The sequence below is a fragment of the Euleptes europaea genome, chromosome 18 (genome assembly GCF_029931775.1).
Source record: "Euleptes europaea isolate rEulEur1 chromosome 18, rEulEur1.hap1, whole genome shotgun sequence".
In the NCBI taxonomy this organism is placed as follows: domain Eukaryota; kingdom Metazoa; phylum Chordata; class Lepidosauria; order Squamata; family Sphaerodactylidae; genus Euleptes; species Euleptes europaea.
The window spans coordinates 7194881-7217737 of NC_079329.1; the positions used below are offsets into that span (position 1 = coordinate 7194881).

Genomic DNA, 22857 nt, shown 5'->3' on the forward strand with positions numbered 1-22857 from the left:
GAGAGCATGGCTGGGAGGAGGTTGTTGCAGTCAGCCTGGTTGTGGTCTTTCGAGAGACAGCTGGTTGGCCACTGCGTCAACAGAATGTTCCCATTTGATGACTTTTGTCTCATCCTGCATGGCTATTCCACAACAACCACAAACAACACCTTTTATTGCCATATGTTCGCAATAAGTACAAAGACTATAGAGTGCTAAACTATGACTAAACAAAGTCAAATGTTCAGTTCAGAGCCTTATAGCCAGTTTAAAAATTTTGCAACCATGTCTATCATGGCAGGATTTTATCCAGAAATGAAAAGTTTTATCCAGAAAGAAAATCTGGGGAAACATGGCAGTGACACCAGTTCTCTGTAGGAATAATCAGAAACCCGATAGTTTCACAATACTTTCCAGGGTTTCCTAGACAGGTGGGATGTCACTTCTGGGTTCTCGCAAGAAGTGCCATCACACCAAAGGCCAGGAAGCCATTTTTCATTTCATTTTTCTCCTGCTGCCACTCAGAGCAGGGAACAGGAGATGCCCTGCCCCAGTGGTCAATGGGATCACTCACTCCAAATCAATGTATTTGACCATGATGCAAGTTCACCAGGGCAAGGAACAGCTTCCTTGTACTTTGTAAAATCCCAAGCATTTGGATGGCATCATACAAGAAAACAATATAATATTAATCCAAACAAATCCATATCAGGGACATGACATCAGAATACATTTTTTCTAGAAATAGGTTGCAGTTGATTGTTATCATCTTTGCAATTATCAAATTAACTACAATTACTTCTACCTCTAATCCAAATCCCTGGAGAGAGCCAACAGCCATTAGCAAAACTGTTATCCAAGCATGAATGATGCTATTAATATTCCCTGAATCAATCAGAGCAGGGGTGGGGGACAGAGAGGAATCTGTCAGTCTGAGCGCCGACATTACACAATACAAGCCGTCAAAATGCCTGATCATCCAAGTCAGGAGACTCGGGGTCACTTGAAGACATGGTCTGAGCGACTGAACTGGTGTCCTGAAAGAAATTTTTCACTCAAGATGGTGGTGTTTGTGGTGGCGGAATTAGTGCTAGTGCCTCTAGCAATGTGTAAGGTTACACTACAAAAATGCCCCATCAGAGATCCTCTTCCTATCCTTCACAAATACTACAAATCAGGGGACCTCCTCATTGCTGGCATTATGTCCCAAATCTACCTGGCTATCAATCCAATGACATTTGAAAATCCTCCCTCTGAGGAACTGTTCGATGACCTTTTGTAAGAAAATTTACTTTTCCATGCCATCCTGCACATAGGTTTGAGTGAGATTGAGTGAGCTGGAAATGGTTGGCCCAGTGTTTTGTTCTCTCTTTTCATTCTTGATATCCACGCCTAGATGCTGCTGGTATGCTTTGACTTCTTCTTTCATAATTTTCAGTGTTACTTTTCAGTTATGCCTATTACATTAGCCACTTTTCTGATTTGTTCAGTAGAATTATGTCTGGTCTGTCATTCTCAATTGTGTCCAGAGATATTCAGCATTCCATTCTACTAGTTAAGGATCATATTTGTAGCCTCTTTCCTTTCTGTTTGTTTATTTTTTACATTCTGATGGCACCTGGCAAGGGTTTTATTTATTCTTTCAAGAATTTGTATGCCTTCTTTCCTATGGGAAAGGATATTCTTTACCAAATCAGAGTAGTAAGGTATTACAAGGTCGTTTTTTTTTTCAAATATAACTGTACACGTTCTGCAGGTGTCATCTTTCTGGTCTCTTAGTTATAGTTAGTAATCGGTAGCAATTCTGCTGGGCTGGAAACAGAGAGAAGAAACCTTCACTTTCAGCTTGAAGTCCTCTGCTTTCACTGCAGGTTACTGACTCACAACTACCAGCACATCCTGGCCATGGACTTTGCTGTAAAGGAGATCAATGAAAACCCCAAAATCTTACCCAACATCACTCTGGGCTTTGACATCTACAACAGCTATTTCGATCCAAGTAGGACCTATCTGGCCTCAATGAAACTTCTCTCCACTCAGGGCAGACTCATCCCCAACTACAAGTCTGGTACGCAGAACCATCCAGTCTCAGTCATCATAGGCCCAAACTGGTATGTCTGTCTCTATGCGGCAGCCATTCTGTACTTCCACAAGATCCCGCAGGTAAGGAGAATGAAACATGAATTAGCCCTTAACACTTTTTTGGTCGTTAAGATATGGTTTGCAGACAAGAACAGGCCTCTCTGTAAGGATAGGTAGAGCTCACATGCAGCTTAAAGGTGAAAGATTGTACAAGAAAAATACTTCATTACATTCCTTGGTACTTATGAAATGAAATGATTAATTGTTAAAGTAGTGACAGTAGGGCTGTCAATTCGGTTCGGCCCGAACTGAAAATCAGCCGAATTTCCCTTGATTAGGCGGTTTTTAGTTCGGGAGGAACCGAACTCAAAACTGGCTGGCAACCGAGGGGGCCGAATTCAGCGAGTTCGGGAGTTCGCGAATAAATTCGGCCAATTCGGGGCCGTCAGTAAGCGGCATAACCTTCAGTAAGCAGCATTCTCCTCCCCCGGCCAATCGGTGGCCAAGCGGGTCTTCTTCTGGCCAATCAGTCAGGATTGAGTACTGGAGGAATCAGCTGATGTGCGGCCGGCCGGGGAAAGAGAGAGAGAGAGGGAAATCCTCATGTGTGTGTGAGGGGGTGCTTGTGCACATTCGCTCCTTTCCGTGGTTGCAGGGGGCGCATTTTTTGGGGTACCGACCCCAAACTTTCAGGGGATATTCAGACAGGTTTTCTTAAGAGACCACCCAAGTTTTGTAAACATTGGGTCAGGGGGTCCCGAGATATGGGCTCCCCCCCTTTTTCTTTCTATGGCTGCAGAGGGCGCATTTTTGGGTGTGCCGACCCCAAACTTTCAGCGGAGCATCAAACAAGGCTTCTTAAGATACCCCCCAAGTTTTGTAAACATTGGGTCAGGGGGTTCCGAGATATGGGCTCCACCCCTTTTTCCTCTCCCCCTTTTCCATTTTCGGGGCTGCAGGGGGCGCTTTTTTTGGGGTTCAGCCCCCAAACTTTTATCATAGCTTCAGAGAATCCCTCTTAAGAGACCACCCAAGTTTTGTAAAGATGGGTTCAGTGGGGGCTGAAATATCGGCTCCCCCCCCTTTTCTCTTTCCGTGGCTGCAAGGGGCGCATTTTTGGGTGTGCCGACCCCAGACTTTCAGCGGAGCTTCAGTCAAGGCTTTTTAAGAGACCACCCAAGTTTTGTAAACATTGGGTCAGGGCCCCCGAGATATGGGCTTTCCCCTTTTCCTTATTGGGATGAATTGATCACCCTCGAGAGGTGCATACATATGGATCTTATATTGGATACAAATGGAATCATATTGGATTACCCAGCCTCCCAGCCCCTCCTGCTGGAACAGAAGACAGCCACAGTAAGACCCCTTTGGGGGCTTTAATCTATAATTTTTCTTTTCTGTGTGCGTGTGGGGGGGAAAGCAGAGTCTGTGTGTGTGTGTGGGGAGGGAGCAGTTTCTGTGGGGGGGGAGCCAAAGGGGGCTTTTGCCGGTTCTGCCTAGGGTGTGTGTTCCCCCTCCAGTCTCTCTCTCCCTGGTTTGAGGGGGGGCTTCATTTTTATTCTTCAGGTTTTTCCTCATTCATAAGATCAGTTAGGTTATTTTGATGCTTGCTCAAAACTGGTTTTCAAATGGTGACTTAAAGAATGCATCTGCCTGGTCCCAAGTCCAATGCAAAAGGAGAAATTCTACCCCGTCCTGCTCATTATGCATAGCTAGCTGCCTCTGTCCCTTTCCATGGCATGCAAACTCCCAGGTGTCAGGTGTTGCTTTGCACTGTTGCAAAGGTGTTGCATTGCGTGCTTGTGTTGCTTTGCAGTTGTATTGTTTTGCAAAATTCTTCACACCTGCCCCGCCCTTTGCATGTTTGCAAAGGTGTTGCTTTTCAGTTGTGTTGCTTTGCAAAGTTCTTAGCACCTGCCCCGCCCTTGCTCTCATCAGCTGTTTGTCGGGGCCGGGAGCTTTGTGCGTGGGCGCAAGCTCTGCTGAGATACACATTAAGGGTGGGGGGGACCCCTTTCAGGGCCCATATCTCAGCCCCCCCTGACCCAATCTTTACAAAACTCGGGGAGTCTTTCAATATACGTCCTTTGAAGCTCTGCTGAAAGTTTGGGACCTCTAAGCCCAAAAATGCCCCCCCCCAGAGCCGTGGAAAGGCACGGTTGTGTTTTTAATGGCTTTATTCGGCCGAATTTTTTTCCGAACTTTGAATTCCCGCCGAATTGAATGGATCCGAAGTGGGGGAGTTTGGACTTCAGCACGTACCAAACCCACAAGGGCCAAATTCGGCCGAATCCGAACTGTACCGAATTTTTTTTTTTTTGACAGCCCTAAGTGACAGTACATGGACAGCTTTAAGGGAAAGAAATTGATTACACTCCTTGATACTTAGAAATCGGATGATACATAATCCTTTTTTATTCTGTTCCAATGATATAAGGCATAGAGTCTCTATACCTCATCTTGGGACACATTACTGCAAATAGTGACTTTAGTTGACAAGCCAAGTTATACATTCTGTAACATGATGTAGAAACTGAACTGTCTCTAATTTTAATTTTGAAATGTCTTTCCCTCTACTCTTTCTTTAGATCTCTTATGGCTCTGCACCAAACATGGACAATAAAAAACAATCAGTTTTCTTTCACCATACATTCCCAAATCAGGCCCATCAAACTATGGGGATTCTCCGCATGCTGCTGCATTTCAGGTGGACATGGATCGGAGTGATTTTGCTGAGTGATGAGATTGGAGAAAGCTTTTTACAGGACATGCTTCCTCTGCTATCCCAGAATGGTATCTGCATTGACTTCATAGAAATGATGCCAGCAATAACATTTTCCAACGAACTTGATAATACAATGGCTGAGGGGGTTGAAACGTACAAAGTTATCATGGGAAGCACCGCCAAAGTTTTGGTCCTACATGGTGAAATTCAAACCATGCTAATTTTAAGAGTGTTTCTCCAACTCCCAGAACTTGAGGATATACCAATAAATGCAACAGGTAAAATATGGATTTTGACAGCTCAGATGGACTTCACCTCACTTCCCAGTCACAGAAATTGGGACATCAGTTTTATCCACGGGGCCATATCTTTGGCAAGTCACTCAGTGGAACTCTCAGGATTCCAGAAATTTCTTCAGGAGAAAAATCTTAACTCTGAAAAAGAAGATGGCTTCATCAGGGACTTCTGGCAGCAGGCGTTTCTCTGTTCATTTTCCGACTCCACAGTAGAGGAGAAAGATGGAGAAATATGCACTGGAGAGGAGAAGTTGGAGGATCTTCCTCCATCTGTTTTTGAAACAACAACTACTGCCAACAGCTACAGCATCTATAATGGTGTTTATGCTGTGGCCCATGCTTTGCAGGCCATGCAGTCCTCCAGATTGAAATCTACAGCAACAGGACATGGTGGCCAATGGAATCATCCAGATCAAGAGTGGTGGCAGGTGACGTTCTAAGCATACCCATTTGTTAAGGGTGTTGATTGATTGAAATAGTTGTAGCCTGCTTTTTCTGTAGGAACTTAATGATGGCTAACAAACTACCATGTGAATAACTTCACAAAATGAATTCCAGCAAGGATGGGTTCAATAGCATCCCACAAGGACTTTAATTTTTCACTCAGACATAAGGCCATCCCATCCAAAATTGGCTGATTCATCCCCACCAGGACACCAGCCTCTGCAATCAGCCTCACTTTCATCTTGTCTGGATTCTGTTTCATCTTGAACACTCTCAACCCATTCAAACACAGCCTTAGGATAACTGGTTCAGAACATTCAGAGCTTTAGATAAAGAACATTCTAAAGCTTTAGATAAAGGAATTAGGGAAGTGGAGCTATCATTCAGGTATTCATGACAGCCAACTCCAGTGCTACAGTTGATCTCTCCCAATGATTTAACCTAAATATTAAAGAGTAATGGAGGGTATCCATACATTTTGACACTGTCAGTTCATTGTCCTGAGAAAGAATTGTTGGAGACTTATTCAGAAAAGAACAGAACCAACAGAAAGCTAAGTCTGGTGCCTACTGTGTTTGCTTTGAAGATACTACAATTGACTTGTCAAACACTCAGAATCGATGAGCCAGATATATAGACAGAAATGGTTAGTTTGTGTTGATACTGTGATTTTTCAGAGGAAGTAATACAAAGTGGAGGGGCTGTGGCTCAGTGGTGGAGCATCTGCTTGGCATGCAGAAGGTCCCAGGCTCAATCCCCGGCATCTCCAGTTAAAGAGACTAGGCAAGTAGGTGATGTGAAAGACCCCTGCCTGAGACCCTGGAGAGCCGCTGCTGGTCTGAGTAGACAATACTGACTTTGATGGACCAAGGGTTAATTCAGTATAAGGCAGCTTCATGTGTTCATGTGTTCAAATCCAGGGTTGTCAGTATAGCAAACCTGAAACAATCTCAGGTTTTTTGTTTGTTTTTGTTTTGGACTTACTAGGGAAGGAGCATCTCTCTGCTTTTCTTCCGAGTCTACTGATTTCTTGGGCAATGGTATTTCTCCCAATCAGATGTTCGCAAGGGAAGAGCACAGAGTGCCCCAGCCAATCATCTTTCCACACAAATTCCAGACCTGAACTGTTGTTCTCCCTTACTTGTTGCTTAGGGTTGGGGTAGAGGACTGGAAAAATCAGGACTTGGGGTCACCTTTCTCAGAGACACATTGAATTCTAAAAATTGGTCTAATTTACTTGAAACTTGGGGATCCTTTACAGGACAGACAGCACCCACTCCACTGCAGTTTTTGTGTCATTTAGTTGAAAACCAGTCATTCCAGCCTCCCCAAAAATCTTTCAGGCCTGAAGGTCCTTTGGATGTAATGGGAGCCAGGAAAGCCAATTCACTTGCATGGGGTCCATTACAACAGCACAGAAAAGTTGCAATGAAAATGTGGAAAGGGGTTAGAGAAACCCAGCGAAGGCCAGACATGACAGCCCCCACAATGGAAAGACAATTCCCCGGCCTGTATAGACTGCTATGTAGGGTTTCTAGGTCCCTTTTTGCAACTGGTGGGAGGTTTTTGGGGTGGAGCCTGAGGAGGGCAGGGTTTGGGGAGGGGAGGGACTTCAGTGCCATAGAGTCCAATTGTAAAGGGGGCCATTTTCTCCAGGGGAACTGTTCTGTATCAGCTGCAGATCAATTGTAAAAGCAGGAGATCTCCAGCTACAAATGCACAATTTACTTAACGTGACAACAACCAACATAAACTGTGAAAAGTGCAAAAACATCAATGATCTAAATACATAAACAAACAGGAGGGACGAAACACAAGGTCCAAGAGGAGATGCTGAATAACTGTAAGTATTTTTTGCAAATATTTCTTTCTACTAATGTTCCTTACTTCTTCTCATTACAGGTATCTCCAGGTAATCACAATATCATATAGTAACATCAATTTCAGTCCAAAAGGACTCTATGACATGGAAACGTTATCCGGATCAACAATCATACTTTCACCACTATAAAGTGGCTTCTTCAGCCAAAGTTCAGCTTGGATTTTCAAACTTCAAGCCGTTAGATTCAATATTAAATTTGCCAGAGTTAAATATTTAAAGATCTCAGAGCGCCTCTACCGCTGTTTGTTCCTTCATTGCTTCTCTCTTTATAGTGGTGAAAGCATGATTGTTAATCTGGACAATGTTTCCATGTCATAGAGTCCTTTTGGACTGAAATTGATGTTACAATATGATATTGTGATTACTTGGAGATACCTGTAATGAGAAGAAATAAGGAACATTAGTAGAAAGAAATATTTGCAAAAAAATACTTACAGTTATTCAGCATCTCCTTTTGGACCTTGTGTTTCGTCCTTCCCATTTGTTTATGTATTTATATCATTGATGTTTTTGCACTTTTCACAGTTTATGTTGGTTGTTGTCATGTGAAGTAAATTGTGCATTTAAGTTATTTTGAATTTGTGTCATTCTATCAGAGCCTCGTACTACTACCTGGAGGTTGGTAACCCTACTGCTATGGGACTTCAATTTGCCTTTACGACTGTATTGGGGATGAGCCTACAGACCTTGCTCTGACCTGGTTGGCCGAGGCTAGCCAGAACTCATCAAATCTTGGAAGCTCAGCTGAGTTGGCCTTTCTGAGTATTTGGATGGGAGACAACTAAGGAACTTCAGTGATGCTACACAGAGGCAGGCAATGACAAACCACCTCTTGCCTTGAACACCATACAGGGTCACCATAAGCGGGCTATGACTTGATAGCACTTTTCACCACCATATGGGGCACCAATATGACCATTTTTGGGCTGACATTAGTGTTTTCTGGTTTGTATCTAGTTTGAATTTGGCATGTTGATGTATTAAATATTGTGTCTCCCAGTTGTGCGTCTGAACAAAGGGACACAATAACACAAGTTCTCTTGTTTGGACATGTATCATCCTATTCATTGGCATATGCTACTTATCCTTATGGATTGGTGTTTCCCTTTTTGTCCCCATTTAGCTCCACCACTTTCTGAGAAATGTTTCCTTCAACAACAGCGCTGGGGAAAGCATTTCTTTTGACCAAAATGGGGAAATAGTAACTGAATTTGATATTGTCAACTGGGTGACGTTCCCAAACCAATCCTTTCTTAGAGTCAAAGTTGGAAAGACAGACTCAAAGGCTCCCCGAGACAAAATGATCACCATTCATGACAACACCATTGTATGGCCAACTATGTTCAATCAGGTAGGATTTGTTTATGCTCTGGGATATGTTGAGTAATTTTCTTCAGTGTTGAAAGAACAGTAAAATATTCATACGTAGAAATGAATCCCTTTGTTCCTTCTGTTGACCATGTGACGATCATTGAAGCAATCATTTTATCTTTACATTTTGTTTTGTAAAGCTTCTTATTGTGTATTTGGTTGTTACAAAATCAAGATATAGAAGGCACAGAGAAAAAATATTATCAAGGGTAGCAGTATCCTGATGAAGGAGAACAATTTCACCAACACCTGAAAACTTCCATCAAAGGGCAGGATAATATGGTATCTGTTTGAATGTTCCCATAGAATAGGACACTGGAAAAAAGCCTTGAGATGGCAGATATAATTGGTCAAGAGAGAATTTTTTATTTTAAAAACAGCTTGTTTTGTCCCACATTTATAAGTATTCACATTGGCTTAGAAAATAACCACAACAAGTTAAAGTATACAGAAACCACAAATGAGCAAATGAAAATAATAAACACTAATGTAAAAGTCTCTATAGCTAGTTACAGTCATCAGAATGGACACTGAAAGTTGCCACACCAAAAAAAAAAAAAAAAAAAAAAAAACCACAACACCCAGCTAGCATTTTGGAAATCTATAGGAAACACATGTCTCTGGGGGTGAACAATCTTAAGGGGTCAAACACCTGTGTAGCATGGTGGCTACATCCAGGTAGATCATTCAGTTGATGATGATGTAGCCACAATAAAAGGTATAATTTGCAGCTTTCTACAAGATCATCAGTCTGCCACCCAATGCGGTGGAGTAAGTCTAAAAGATATCCCATTTCTTTTGTGTAGCTTAGTGCAAACCTGGGTCAGTCCTCTACATGCTGGGAAGGCTATGGATTTCTGAGCACAGCCACATGAAACACATGGAACACATGAAGCTGCCTTCTACTGAATCAAACCCTCAGTCCATCAAAGTCAGTATTGTCTACTCAGACCGGCAGCGGCTCTCCAGGGTCTCAGGCAGGGGTCTTTCACACCACCTACTTGCCTAGTCCCTTTAGGTGGAGATGCCGGGGATTAAACCTGGGACCTTCTGCATGCCAAGCAGATGCTCTACAAACTGAGCCACAGCCCCTCCCGTCCCCTCCCCACACAAGGGAGAGTTACCGTAAATACTGACATTCCCCAGCATAATGACACTGGCATTATCCAGTACAAAATTCAGATGACATAAAATGCCTCACCCAGCTCGCATATTGGTTAGTTAGGAGAATGGTAGAACTGGAAGATCCCTTAACTGTCCTTCAAACCCACCTCTAGAAACATACTAGCAATCACAAGCATGGTCTTGTAGTGTAAAAAGAGAAAAACATCCAATGAATCCACCCATTGCATCATATTGCTAGAAGTACTGTAGCATCATCAACCATACATTGCACCCCAAATGTTATCTAGAAGCCATGCCATCATTTCATGCCAAATCCAATTCCATTTGGGCTAGGTGCAGCCTCTTTCTGTTTGCAATGAGAAATGTCCTGCTGGTTATAGCAAGAGAAAGAAGGAGGGAAAGCCTTTTTGCTGCTATGATTGCTTTGCATGTCCACCAGGGAAGATTTCAAATGAATTAGGTAAGAGATCGAATTATTGCATATAATGGTTGTAATTCAGTATGTAAGCCTGCATATTGACCTCTGGAGCAATCCAAAATCTATCTAGAAGAAAGTCATACATTATTCAACTTACAGTAGCTTCCTTCTAGGAAAGTGTTCTTTAGATGGAAGCCTCAGCTCTGTAAAGCTGAATGTATTTCTTCTTCATTCAGAGGTTATTTAGGCAAAGGAAAAGAATATTCAGTATGCCCAGGTATGAAAGTTTGCTTACAAAAGAGTATCTCAGTTGAATAAAAATGAAAAAAAGAGAAAAGAAATAAGTTATCTAGTTTGTGATACCTAGAGTGGAACAAAAAACAATTTGGCACAATCCATGAAAATCTTGTGTGCTTCGAGGGCACGACTGAGCCTAAAGTTATCCTTGAATTTTTAAAGGTAAAATCAGAAAGCATAGCCCTCTGATTTAAACTAAGAAGTGCCCTTTGGCCTCCTTGTTGTTTTGCAAAAACTCTGCATAGGATTTTTGTATACCAAAATTATTCCTTTCCCCCCCCCCAGACATGAATAAATGTTCTCAGTGTCCTGAAGGACAGTATCCCAACAAGGACCAGACTTTATGCCTGCCAAAAGAGATAAGCTTCTTGTCTTATGGAGAACCTTTGGGGATGAGCTTGGCCACTGTTGCTCTTTCCTTCTCTTTCATCACAGCTTTGGTGCTCAGGATCTTTGTTAAGCACCAGGACACTCCCATAGTCAAAGCCAACAACCGGGACCTCACCTACACACTCCTCATCTCCCTCCTGCTCTCCTTCCTTTCTGCTTTGCTGTTCATTGGCCAGCCTGAGAAGGTGACCTGTCTCCTTCGACAAACGGCTTTTGGCATAATCTTCTCAGAGGCTGTTTCTTGTGTATTAGCCAAAACTGTGATTGTGGTTCTGGCTTTCATGGCCACAAAGCCAGGATCCAGAATGAGGACATGGGTAGGGAAAAAGATGTCCATTTCTATTGTCCTTTCATGTTCTCTTTTACAAGCTACTATCTGTACTGTGTGGTTGGCAACATCTCCCCCCTTCCCAGCTTTCGACATGCACTCAATGACTGATAAAATCCTTATTGAGTGTAATGAAGGGTCAGTCACCATGTTTTACTGTGTCCTGAGCTTTCTAGGCTTCCTGGCCATCATCAGCTTCACCATGGCTTTCTTCGCCAGGAAGCTACCCGACAGTTTCAATGAAGCCAAGTTCATTACCTTCAGCATGTTGGTCTTTTGCAGTGTTTGGGTGTCCTTTGTTCCCACCTACTTGAGCACCAAGGGCAAATCCATGGTGGCTGTGGAGATCTTCTCCATCTTAGCCTCCAGTGCCGGATTACTAGGCTGCATCTTTTCCCCAAAATGTTACATCATTTTGCTAAGACCTGAGCTGAATAAAAGAGGGCATCTAATAAAAACAAAGAATTAATTCTTATGGCTATATCCCAAGAGTATATCCTATTGTAATGAGTAGTATTTAGGGTACAGGTCGATGTTTTCTTCTGGGGCATTTGTTTCTTCATTACAATATATACTTAGTGTAAGCAGACCTGAGGTGAACAAAAGACGACAGCTAATAAAAACACAGAATTAAATCTTATTTATTTATTATTTATTTGATTCTTAACCATAGATGATTCTTGGTTCTTGTAGGCTATCCGGGCTGTGTGACCGTGGTCTTGGTATTTTCTTTCCTGATGTTTCGCCAGCAGCTGTGGCAGGCATCTTCAGAGGAGTAACACTGAAGGACAGTGTCTCTCAGTGTCAAGTGTGTAGGAAGAGTAATAGATAGTCAGAAGGGGGTTGGGTTTGAGCTGAATCATTGTCCCGCAAAGTATTAAAGGTAATGTGCTAATATTGTCCTGTAAGTATCAAGGTAATGTGCTAATGAGAGTGTGGTATGTTAATGTGGAACCATTGTATCCTGAAGTGATCTGTTAACATGTGGAATCCAAAGCTAATCCGCATGGCTATTGTGGACTGTAGTCTTTGTTAGTCTGGAGGTTTTCAGGACAGGAACATTCTTAAACTCTCTTCTTTTCTGTTAAAGTTGTGCTGATGTTTATGAATTTCAATGGCTTCTCTGTGCAATCTGACAAAATAGTTGGTAGAATTGTCCAGTCTTTCAGTGTCTTGGAATAAGACCCTGTGTCCTGTTTGTGTCAGTCCATGTTCAGCCACTGCTGATTTCTCAGGTTGGCCAAGACTGCAGTATCTTTTATGTTCTTTTATCCTTGTTTGTATGCTGCATTTTGTTGTCCCAATGTAAACTTGTCCACAACTGCAAGGTATACGATATACTCCTTCAGAGGTGAGGGGGTCTCTTTTGTCTTTTGCTGATCGTAACATCTGTCCACAAGACTACAGTCCACAATAGCCATGTGGATTAGCTTGGATTCCACATGTTAACAGATCACTTCAGGATACAATGGTTCCACATTAACATACCACACCCTCATTAGCACATTATCTTGATACAGGGCAATATTAGCACATTACCTTTAATACTTTGCAGGACAATGACTCAGCTCAAACCCACCCTCCTTCTGAATATATATTACTCTTCCTACACACTTGACACTGAGAGATACTGTGTTCAGTGTTATTCCTTTGAAGATACCTGCCACAGCTGCTGGCGAAACGTCAGGAAAGAAAATACCAAGACCACGGTCACACAGCCCAGATAGCCTACAAGAACCGATGAACTCTGACCGTGAAAGCCTTCGACAATATATACAGTAGATGACACTACCTCCCCTTTTATACCTTATTTTTATTTTAATTTACTTTAAGTTATTATTATTAATATTGTCAATATATAATTAATACTCTTAATCTAACTTTAATTTCGTTGTCTTTCACTTATATGTGGATTTGACTGTATCATAATAAATATTGATTGAATGATTGTATTGTCTTTATTTTTCATGTTCTTTGTATATTTTAACTTGTTGGAAGTTGCTTTGAGCCCCGCTTTGGTGGTGGGAGAGCAGGATACCAAAAGAAAACATAAGTAAAATAAATAAAATATCATAATCAATGGTATTTAGTGTAATAAGCCTAGATGTTCTACTGTGTTCCACTGTGGCATTTGTTTCCTCATTACCATGTATACAAAGCATAAGCAGTCTATTTCATCTGGGAATAAAGGACATTGACAGAAGGGTTTGCAAAATCTTTTCAATTATCTATTCAGCATGAGTTCAAGGCACACTAATCCTTCCGTCCTTTCCCAACTGGAGTGGACAAATTCACGGGCGATGGGGCTATCCATGGCTACTAGTCATCATGGATATGTACTCTCTCCAGGACTTGAGGCAATATGCCTCTTCATATCCGTTTCTTAAGGGCATGGCTGGGAGGGGGTTGTTGCACTCAGCCTGATTGTGGTCTTCCGAGAGACTGCTGGTTGGTCACTGCGTCAACAGAATGCCCTCATTTGATGAGCCTGTTGTCTCATCCTGCATGTCAATTACACAACAAAAACAACAACAAAAACAAAGAACATTTATTGGCATATGTTTCCAATAAGTACGAAGACTACAGAGTGCTAAACTATGACTAAACAAAGTCAAATGTTTAGTTCGGAGCCTCATAGCTGGTTTCAAAAATTTTGCAACCATGTCTATCATGGCAGGATTTTATCCAGAAAGAAAAAGTTGTACCCCGTACTTTATTTCATTTTTCTCTTGCTGCCACTCAGAGCAGGGAACAGGAGATGGCCTGCCCCAGTGATCAACTGGATCACTCACTCCAAATCAGTGTATTTGACCATGGTGCTGTCCATTGCAAGTTCACCAGGGAAGGGAGTGGCTTCCTTGTATTTTATAAATTCCCAAGCATTTGGATGGCATCATACAAGAAAACAATATAATATTAATCCAAACAAATCCATATCAGGGACATGACATCAGAATACTTTTCCCCCCAGAAATAGGTTGGGGTAGATTATTATCACCTCTGCAATTATCAAATTAACTACAATTACTTCTACCTCTATTCCAAGTCCCTGGAGTGAGACATCAGACATTAGCAATACTGTTATCCAAGCATGATTGAGCTATTAATATTCCCTGAATCAACCAGAGCAGGGGTGGGGGACAAAGAGGAATCTGTCAGTCTAAGCCCCAACACTACACAATACAAGCTGACTGTCAAAATGCCTGATCGTTCAAGTCAGGAGACTCGGGGTTACTTGAATTCATGGTCTGAGCGGCTGAACTGGTCTCCAGAAGGAAATTTTTCACTCAGGATGGTGGTGTTTGTGGTGGTGGAGTTGGTGTTAGTGCCTCTGGCAAGGTGTAAGGGCCCTCTTTTTAAATGCCCCATCAGAGATCCTCTTCCTATCCTTCACAAATACTATAAATCAGGGGACCTCCTCATTGCTGGCATTATGTCCCAAATCTACTTGGGTATCAATCCAATGACATTTGAAAATCCTCCCTCTGAGGAACTGTTCGAAGACCTTTTGTAAGAAAATGCACTTTTTCATGCCATCCTGCACGTAGGTTTGAGTGAGATTGAGTGAGCTGGAAATGGTTGGCACTGTTTTGTTCTCTCTTTTCATTCTTGATTTCCATGCTTAGATGCTGTTGGTATGCTTTGATTTCTTCTTTCATAATTTTCAGTGTTATTTTACAGTTATGCCTACTGCATTAGCCACTTTTCAAGATTTGTTCAGTAGAATTATGTCTGGTCTGTCATTCTCAATTGTGTCAAGAGAGATTCAGCATTCCAATCTACTAGTTAAGGATCATATTTGTAGTCTCTTTCCTTTCTGTTTATTTTATTTTTTATTTTTTTTGCATTCTGATGGCACCTGGCAAGGAGTTCATTTATTATTTCAAGAATTTGTATGCCTTCTTTCCAAGGGGAAAGGATATTCTTTAATTAGTCAGAGCAGTAAGGTATTACAAGGTCTATTTTTTTCAAATACACCTCTTCATTGGTTCTTGTAGGTTATCCGGGCTGTGTGACCATGGTCTTGGTATTTTCTTTCCTGACATTTCGCCAGCAGCTGTGGCAGTCATCTTCAGAGGAGTAACACTGTTCAGTGTTACTCCTCTGTAGATGCCTGCCACGGCTACTGGCGAAAAGTCAGGAAAGAAAATACCAAGACCATGGTCACACAGCCCGGATAACCTACAAGAACCAATGAACTCTGACCGTGAAAGCCTTCGACAACACTTCTTCATGTTCTGCAGGTGTAATCTTTCTATTGTCTTAGTTATAGTTAGTAATTGGTAGCAATTCTGCTGGGCTGGAAACAGAGAGAAGAAACCTTCACTTTCAGCTTGGAGTCATCTGCTTTCATTGTAGGTTACTGACTCAGAACTACCAGCACATCCTGGCTATGGATTTTGCTGTAAAGGAGATCAATGAAAACCCCCAAATCTTACCCAACATCACTCTGGGCTTTGACATCTACAACAGTTATTTCGATCCAAGTAGGACCTATCTGGCTTCAATGAAACTTCTCTCCACACAGGGCAAATTTGTTCCCAACTACAAGTCTGGTATCCAGAACCATCCAGTTGCAGTCTTCATAGGACCAAACTGGCATGTCTGTCTCTATGCGGCACCCATTCTGTACTTCTACAAGATACCACAGGTAAGGAGAATGAAACATGAATTAGCCCTTATCACATTTTTGGTCATTTAGATATGGTTTGCAGACAAGAACCGGCATCGGTTCTTGTAGGTTATCCGGGCTATGTGACCGTGGTCTTGGTATTTTCTTTCCTGACGTTTTGCCAGCAGCTGTGGCAGGCATCTTCAGAGAAGTAACACTGAGGGACAGTGTCTCACAGTGTCAAGTGTGTAGGAAGAGTAATATAATGAACTCTTACAGTGAAAGCCTTTGACAATATTTTGAACGCCTCTACGCGGAGGAAAGCTTTCGACAATATTAAGAACCAGCATGACTGTAAGGATAGGTAGAGCTCATATGCAGCTTGAAGGTGAAAGATTGTACATGGAAAATACTTCATTACATTTCTCAGTACTTATGAAATGAAATGATTCTTTGTTAGGCAGCTTCAAGGGACAGAAATTCATTACATTTTTTAGTACTTACAAAATGGAACGATACATAACTAGTCCATTTTTTATTGTGTACCAATAATATAAGACATAGAGCCTCTATACCTCATCTTGGGACACATTACTGCAAACAGTAACTTTAGTTGACAAGCCAAGTTATACATTCTGTAATATGATGTGGAAACTAAACAGACTCTACTGTTAGTTTTGAAATGTCTTTCTCTCTTCTCTTTCTTTAGATTTCTTATGGCTCTGCACCAAACATGGACAGCAAAAAACAATCGGTTTTCTTTCACCATACGTTCCCAAATCCTGCCCATCAAACGATGGGGATTCTCCACATACTGCTGTATTTTGGGTGGACATGGATCGGAGTGATTTCTCTGAGTGATGAGACTGGAGAAAGCTTTTTACAGGACATGGTTCCTCTGCTACCCCAGAATGGCATCTGCATTGACTTCATAAAAATGATGCCAGCAATAGCATTTTCTACTGAACTTCTTCGAAAAATGTCTGAGGGGCTTAAAATGTTCAAATTTGTCATGGGAAGCACTGCCAAAGCGCTGGTCTTATATGGTGAAATTGAGACCATGGTGTTTTTAAGATGGTTCTTCCAACTCCCAGAAATTGCAGATGATCCAGTTAAGGCAACAGCTAAAATCTGGATTATGTCAGCTCAGATGGACTTCACTTCCGTACCCTTGCAAAGAGATTGGGACTTCAGTTTTCTCCATGGGTCCATATCTTTGGCAATCCACTCAATAGAACTCTCAGGATTCCAGAAATTTCTTCAGGAGAAAAATCTTAACTCTGAAAAAGAAGATGGCTTCATCAGGGACTTTTGGCAGCAGGCATTCCTCTGCTCACTCTTTGACTCCACTGTAGAGGAGAAAGATGGAGAAATATGCACTGGAGAGGAGAGGTTGGAGGCTCTTCCTGGATCTGTTTTTGAAACTGCCACAACTGCCAACAGCTACAGCATCTATAATGGTGTTTATGCTGTGGTCCATGCTTTGCAGGCCATGCAGTCCTCCAGATTGAAATCTACAGCAACAGGACATGGTGGCCGATGGAATCATCCAGATCAAGAGTGGTGGCAGGTGATATTCTAAGCATACTCATTTGTTAAGTGTGTTGATTGATTGAAATAGCTGCACCTTGCTTTTTCTCTAGGAACCTATGATGGCTAACAAACCGACACAGGAATAACTTACTACAAAATGAATTCCACCGAGGATGGGCTCAAGAGCATCCCTCAAAGACTTTAATTGTTCACTCAGTCATAAGGCCATCCCATCCAAAAATGGCTGATTCATGTCCGCCTCTGCAGTCAGCCTCGCTTTCATCTTGTCTGGATTCTGTTTCATCTTGATCACCCTCCACCCATTCAAACACAGCCTTAGGATAACTGGTTGAGAACATTCAGAGCAGTCTCTAAAGCTTTAGATAAAGGAATTATGGAAGTGGGTATATCATTCAGGTATACATGACAGCCAACTCCAGTGCTACAGCTCCCAATGATTTAACCTAAATATTAAAGAGCAACGAAGGGTATTCATAAATGTCACCTCATTGTTCCCTGAAATAATTGTTGGAGAGAGACCTAGTAAGAAAAGAGAAGAACCAACAGAAAGCTAAATGTTTGATGCTCTCATCCATTTGGTGACAGGCCATTGTAGCTTTTGTGGATATCTAAGTTGGAAGCACAGTTCGAGAAGTGACGAGCCATTCAGGGAACCCCTTAAGCTGCTTTGCCAAAATCCACTTTATTGTCTGACCCAGAATTTGGTTCTTGACTATGATTGTCCATATTCTCCTTAGCTAAACAGAACAATATATCTGATCCCTTCCGTAACAGAGCTGTTTTATATTTGTTATCTTCTCGAGACTCACTGGCTCTATTATTTGAAGGCTTTATTGGTTAGATTTTTATGTTTTTACAATTGTATTCATTCAAATAAACTCTCTTGCCAACTGTGATGGTTCAAAGCAGCTTAAAGGATAATTTGCCTTTACCACTGTATTGAGGATGGGCCTGCAGAGCTTGCTCTGACCTGGTTGGCAGAGGCTGGCCAGATATCAGATTGTGGAAGCTCTGCAGAGTTGGCCTTTCTTAGTACTTGGATGGGAGACAACTAAGGAACTTAAGTGATGCTACACAAAGGCAAACCACCTCTGTCCGTCTCTTGCCTTGAGAATGGTACAGGATTGTCATAAGTGGGCTATGACTTAACAGCACTATTCACCACCATATGGGGCACCGATATAACCATTTTGGGGCTGACATTAGTGTTTTCTGGTTTGTATCTGGTTTAAATTTGGCATGTTTATGAATTAAATGTTCTATGTCTCCCAGTTGTGCGTCTGTGCACAGGGGAACAATAACCCAAGTTCTCTTGTTTAAAAATATATCATCCTATTCCATATTAGCATATGTTACTTATCCTTATGGATTGGTGTTTCCCTTTTTGTCCCCATTTAGCTCCACCACTTTCTGAGAAGTGTTTCCTTCAACAACAGCGCCGGGGAAAGCATTTCCTTTGACCAAAATGGGGAACTAGTAACTGAATTTGATATTATCAACTGGGTCACATTCCCAAACCAATCCTTTCTTAGAGTCAAAGTTGGAAATATAGACTCAAAGGCTCCTCCAGACAAAATTATCGCCATTCATGACAACACCATTGTATGGCCTACTATGTTCAATCAGGTAGGATTTGTTTATGCTCTGAGATATGTCGAAAAGTTTCTCCAGTGTTGAAAGAACAATAAAATACTCATACATTGAAATGGATCTCTTTGTTCCTCCTGTTGATTATGTGAGGATCCTTGAAGCAATCATTTTGTCTTTACATTTTGTTTGGTAAAGCTTATTATTGTGTGTTTGGTTGATTGGTAATCAAGATCCTTTGTGGGACTTCAGGGGGAAATAGATTACAAATTAGTATACTCAGGTATATAGAAGATGTAGAGAAAAATATTAACAAGGCTAGCAGTATCCTGATGAAGGAGCACAACTTCACCCACCAACGCCTGACAACTTCCATCAAAGGACAGCATAATATGGTATCCTCTGTATGAACGTTCCTATGGAATACGACACTGGGAAAAAGCCTTGAGGTGGCAGAAATAATTGTTCAAAAGAGTTTTTTTTAATTTTAAAAACATTCTGTTTTGTCCCACATTTCTAAGTATTCACAGTTGCTTAGAAAATAACAGCAACAACAAGATAAGTTATACAGAAATCACAAATAATCAAATTAAAATAAATTACCATTAATGTGAAAGCTTCTATAGCTAGTTACAATCATCACAATGGACACTGAAAGTCTGAAACCCACCCCCGCAAACATCCAGATAGCATTTAAGAAATCTATAAGAAACCAGTCTCTGGGAGTGAACCATCTTAAGGGGTCAAGCACTTGTGTAGCACAGTACAAGTACCTGCACGCAGGTGTTCAGTAAATGATTATCTATCCACAATAAAAGGTATAATTTGCAGCTTTCTACAAAATCATCCATCTGCCACACAATGCAGTGGAGTAAATCTAACAGATGTCCCCTTTTTTTGTGTGGCTTTGTGAAAACCTGGGACAGTCCTCTAGATGCTGTGAAGGCCATGGATTTCTGAGCATGGCCACACAAGGGAAAATTACCATAAATACTGAAATCCTCCAGCAAAATGACACTGTCAGTATCCAGAAAAAAATTCAGATCACATAAACTGCCTCACCCAGAGAGCATATTGGATAGTTAGGAGAATGGTAGAACTGGAAGATCCCTTAACTGACCTTCAAACCCACCTCTAGAAACATACTATCAAAGGCGAGCATGGCTGTTGGAAAAAAAAATTCAGGAAAATTTGGGTTCGGGTTTAATTGGCCTTTTTTTATTCGGGAAAATCCGAATGCCGAATTCCCCTATACAGGTATAGGTGGGAATTCGGCTTTAAATTCAGGATTCCTTAATAATTCAGCCATTTAAACCCATTTAAACCCATGGAGGAAAAGGGTGAACTTTGCAAAGATACATTGCTAAGATCACACTAAAGATTCTGAACACAGCCACTTTGCCAATCCATTTCAATGGAGGATGGGGTGACCCCTTCCAAACCCCATAATTCCAGACCCCCTGACTCAATCTTCACCAATCCTGAGGATTCTTGCAAGGAGAGTCCTTTCTAGCTACCCTGAAAATTTGGGACCTCTACCTGCAAAAATACTTCTGCAGGAGCTGCAGAAAGACATTCCTGATAAAGTCAGATATTCGGGAATGGCAAATTCGGCTTTGCCAACCTCCCTGTTTTTGCTGATTCGGTAAACCAGAACCAGAAATTTACCGAAATGGCATTTATTTGGTATTTTTTCGGTTCGGTTTTTACTGAATCAACAGCCCTAGAAAAACTTCCACAGAATCCACCCATCACATCACATTGCTAGAAGTACCATAGAACCGTCAACCATCCATTGCACTCCAAATGTTATCTAGAAGCCATGCCATCATGCCATGCCAAATCCATTTATCTCCCATTTGGGCTAGGTGCAGCCTCTTTCAGTTTGCAATGAGAATTGCCCTGCTGGTTACAGCAAGAGAAAGAAGGAGGGGAAGCCTTTTTGCTGCTATGATTGCCTTGCATGTCCACCAGGCAAGATTTCAAATGAAAAAGGTAAGAGATCCAAATATCACATATAATGTTAGTAATTCACTATGCAAGCTTGCACATTGTCCCCTGGAGCAATCCAAAATAGGTCTATCTAGGAAAAAAAAGTCCTATGTTATTCAACTTAGTTTGGCTCCAGGAAAGTGTTCTTAAGATGGAAGCCTCAGCTCCATAAAGCTGAATGCATTTCTTTTTGATTCAGAAGGTTATTCATGCAAAGGGAAAGAATATTCAATATGCAAAGATATGCAAGTTTGCTTACAAAAGAGTATCTCAGTTGAATGAAAATGAAAAAAAAACGAAATATGAACAGCATATCTAGAAATACTGGAGGCAACAATCTAGTTTGTGATGCCTAGAGTGGAACAAAAAACAATTTGACACAATCCAGCAAAATCCTGTGTGCTCTGGGGGCACCTCTGAGCCTCAATTTATCCTTGAATTATTAAAGGTAAGGTCAGTAAGAATAGCTCTTTGATTTCAACTGAGCAGCACCCATTGGCCTCTTTGTTGTATTGCAACGGCCTCTGCATAGGATTTCTGTGTACCAAAAAGAATCTTTTTTTTTCCAGACATGAATGAATGTTCTCAGTGTCCTGAAGGACAGTATCCCAGCAAAGACCAGACTTTATGCCTACCCAAATATATAAGCTTCTTGTCTTACGGAGAACCTTTGGGGATCAGCTTGGCCACTGTTGCACTTTCCTTCTCTTTCATCACAGCTTTGGTGCTCGGGATCTTCATCAAACACCGGGACACTCCCATAGTCAAAGCCAACAACCGGGACCTCACCTACACTCTCCTCATCTCTCTCATGCTCTCCTTCTTTTCTGCTTTGCTGTTCATTGGCCAGCCTGAAAAGGTGACCTGTCTCCTTCGACAAACAGCTTTTGGCATCGTCTTCTCAGTGGCTGTTTCTTGTGTATTGGCCAAAACAGTTCTTGTGGTTCTGGCTTTCATGGCAACAAAGCCAGGATCCAGAATGAGGAGATTTGTAGGGAAAAAGATGTCCAGTTCTATTGTCCTTTCATGTTCCCTTTTACAAGCTACTATCTGTACTGTGTGGTTGGTCACATCTCCCCCATTCCCAGCTTTTGACATGAACTCAATGACTGAGAAAATTGTTCTGGAATGTAACGAAGGGTCCGTCACCATGTTTTACTGTGCCCTGAGCTTCCTGGGCTTCCTGGCCACCATCAGCTTCACCATGGCTTTCTTTGCCAGGAAGTTACCCGACAGTTTCAATGAAGCCAAGTTCATCACCTTCAGCATGTTGGTCTTTTGCAGTGTTTGGGTCTCCTTTGTTCCCACCTACTTGAGCACCAAGGGTAAATCCATGGTGGCCGTGGAGATCTTCTCCATCTTAGCCTCCAGTGCTGGCTTACTGGGCTGCATCTTTTCCCCAAAATGCTACATCATTTTGCTAAGACCTGAGCTGAACAAAAGAGGACATCTAATAAAAACAAAGAATTAAATTTTATGGCTGTATCCCAAGAGTATATCCTATTGTAATCATTACTATTTAGGGTACATGCCTATGTTTTCTTCTGGGGCATTTGTTTCTTCCTTACAATATGTGTTTAGTGTCAGCAGACCTGTGATGAACAAAAGAGGACAGTTAATAAAAAGAAAAAATGGAATCATATTTATTTATTGTTTGATTCTTAGCCATAGGTGGCACAACCGCTTCTTTCATAGCTTATTTTTTATTTTAATTGACTTTAATTTATTATTGTTAATATTGTGAATCTGTCATTAATACTCTTAATCTATCTTTA

The 22857-nt window shown here is 41.6% G+C and overlaps 2 protein-coding genes across 2 annotated transcripts; both read left to right on the forward strand.

Moving 5' to 3' along the window:
- The first annotated feature begins 946 nt into the window (after nt 1-946).
- LOC130490303 (vomeronasal type-2 receptor 26-like) lies at nt 947-11806 on the forward strand. Its single transcript, XM_056864131.1, has 6 exons — nt 947-1257; nt 1965-2142; nt 4650-5510; nt 8532-8759; nt 10238-10364; nt 10905-11806. The coding sequence occupies exons 1-6, from the start codon at nt 947-949 to the stop codon at nt 11804-11806; spliced, it is 2607 nt and encodes an 868-aa protein (XP_056720109.1).
- Nucleotides 11807-14428: 2622 nt separating this feature from the next.
- LOC130490304 (vomeronasal type-2 receptor 26-like) lies at nt 14429-22553 on the forward strand. The gene is made up of 6 exons (XM_056864132.1): nt 14429-14847; nt 15811-15988; nt 16659-17519; nt 18902-19129; nt 20959-21085; nt 21652-22553. The coding sequence occupies exons 1-6, from the start codon at nt 14429-14431 to the stop codon at nt 22551-22553; spliced, it is 2715 nt and encodes a 904-aa protein (XP_056720110.1).
- The last annotated feature ends 304 nt before the right edge of the window (nt 22554-22857 follow it).

Bases quoted from the DNA above. Each gene is read 5' to 3' on its own strand.
- LOC130490303 (XM_056864131.1), top strand. From the start codon at position 947: ATGCCTGATCATCCAAGTCAGGAGACTCGGGGTCACTTGAAGACATGG. The intron at 1,258-1,964 runs GTAAGAAAATTT...CATCTACAACAG, and splicing joins GAACTGTTCGATGACCTTTT to CTATTTCGATCCAAGTAGGA. The intron at 8,760-10,237 runs GTAGGATTTGTT...CATTTGGGCTAG, and splicing joins GGCCAACTATGTTCAATCAG to GTGCAGCCTCTTTCTGTTTG.
- LOC130490304 (XM_056864132.1), top strand. From the start codon at position 14,429: ATGATTGAGCTATTAATATTCCCTGAATCAACCAGAGCAGGGGTGGGG. The intron at 19,130-20,958 runs GTAGGATTTGTT...CATTTGGGCTAG, and splicing joins GGCCTACTATGTTCAATCAG to GTGCAGCCTCTTTCAGTTTG. The intron at 21,086-21,651 runs GTAAGAGATCCA...TTTTTTTTCCAG, and splicing joins CAAGATTTCAAATGAAAAAG to ACATGAATGAATGTTCTCAG.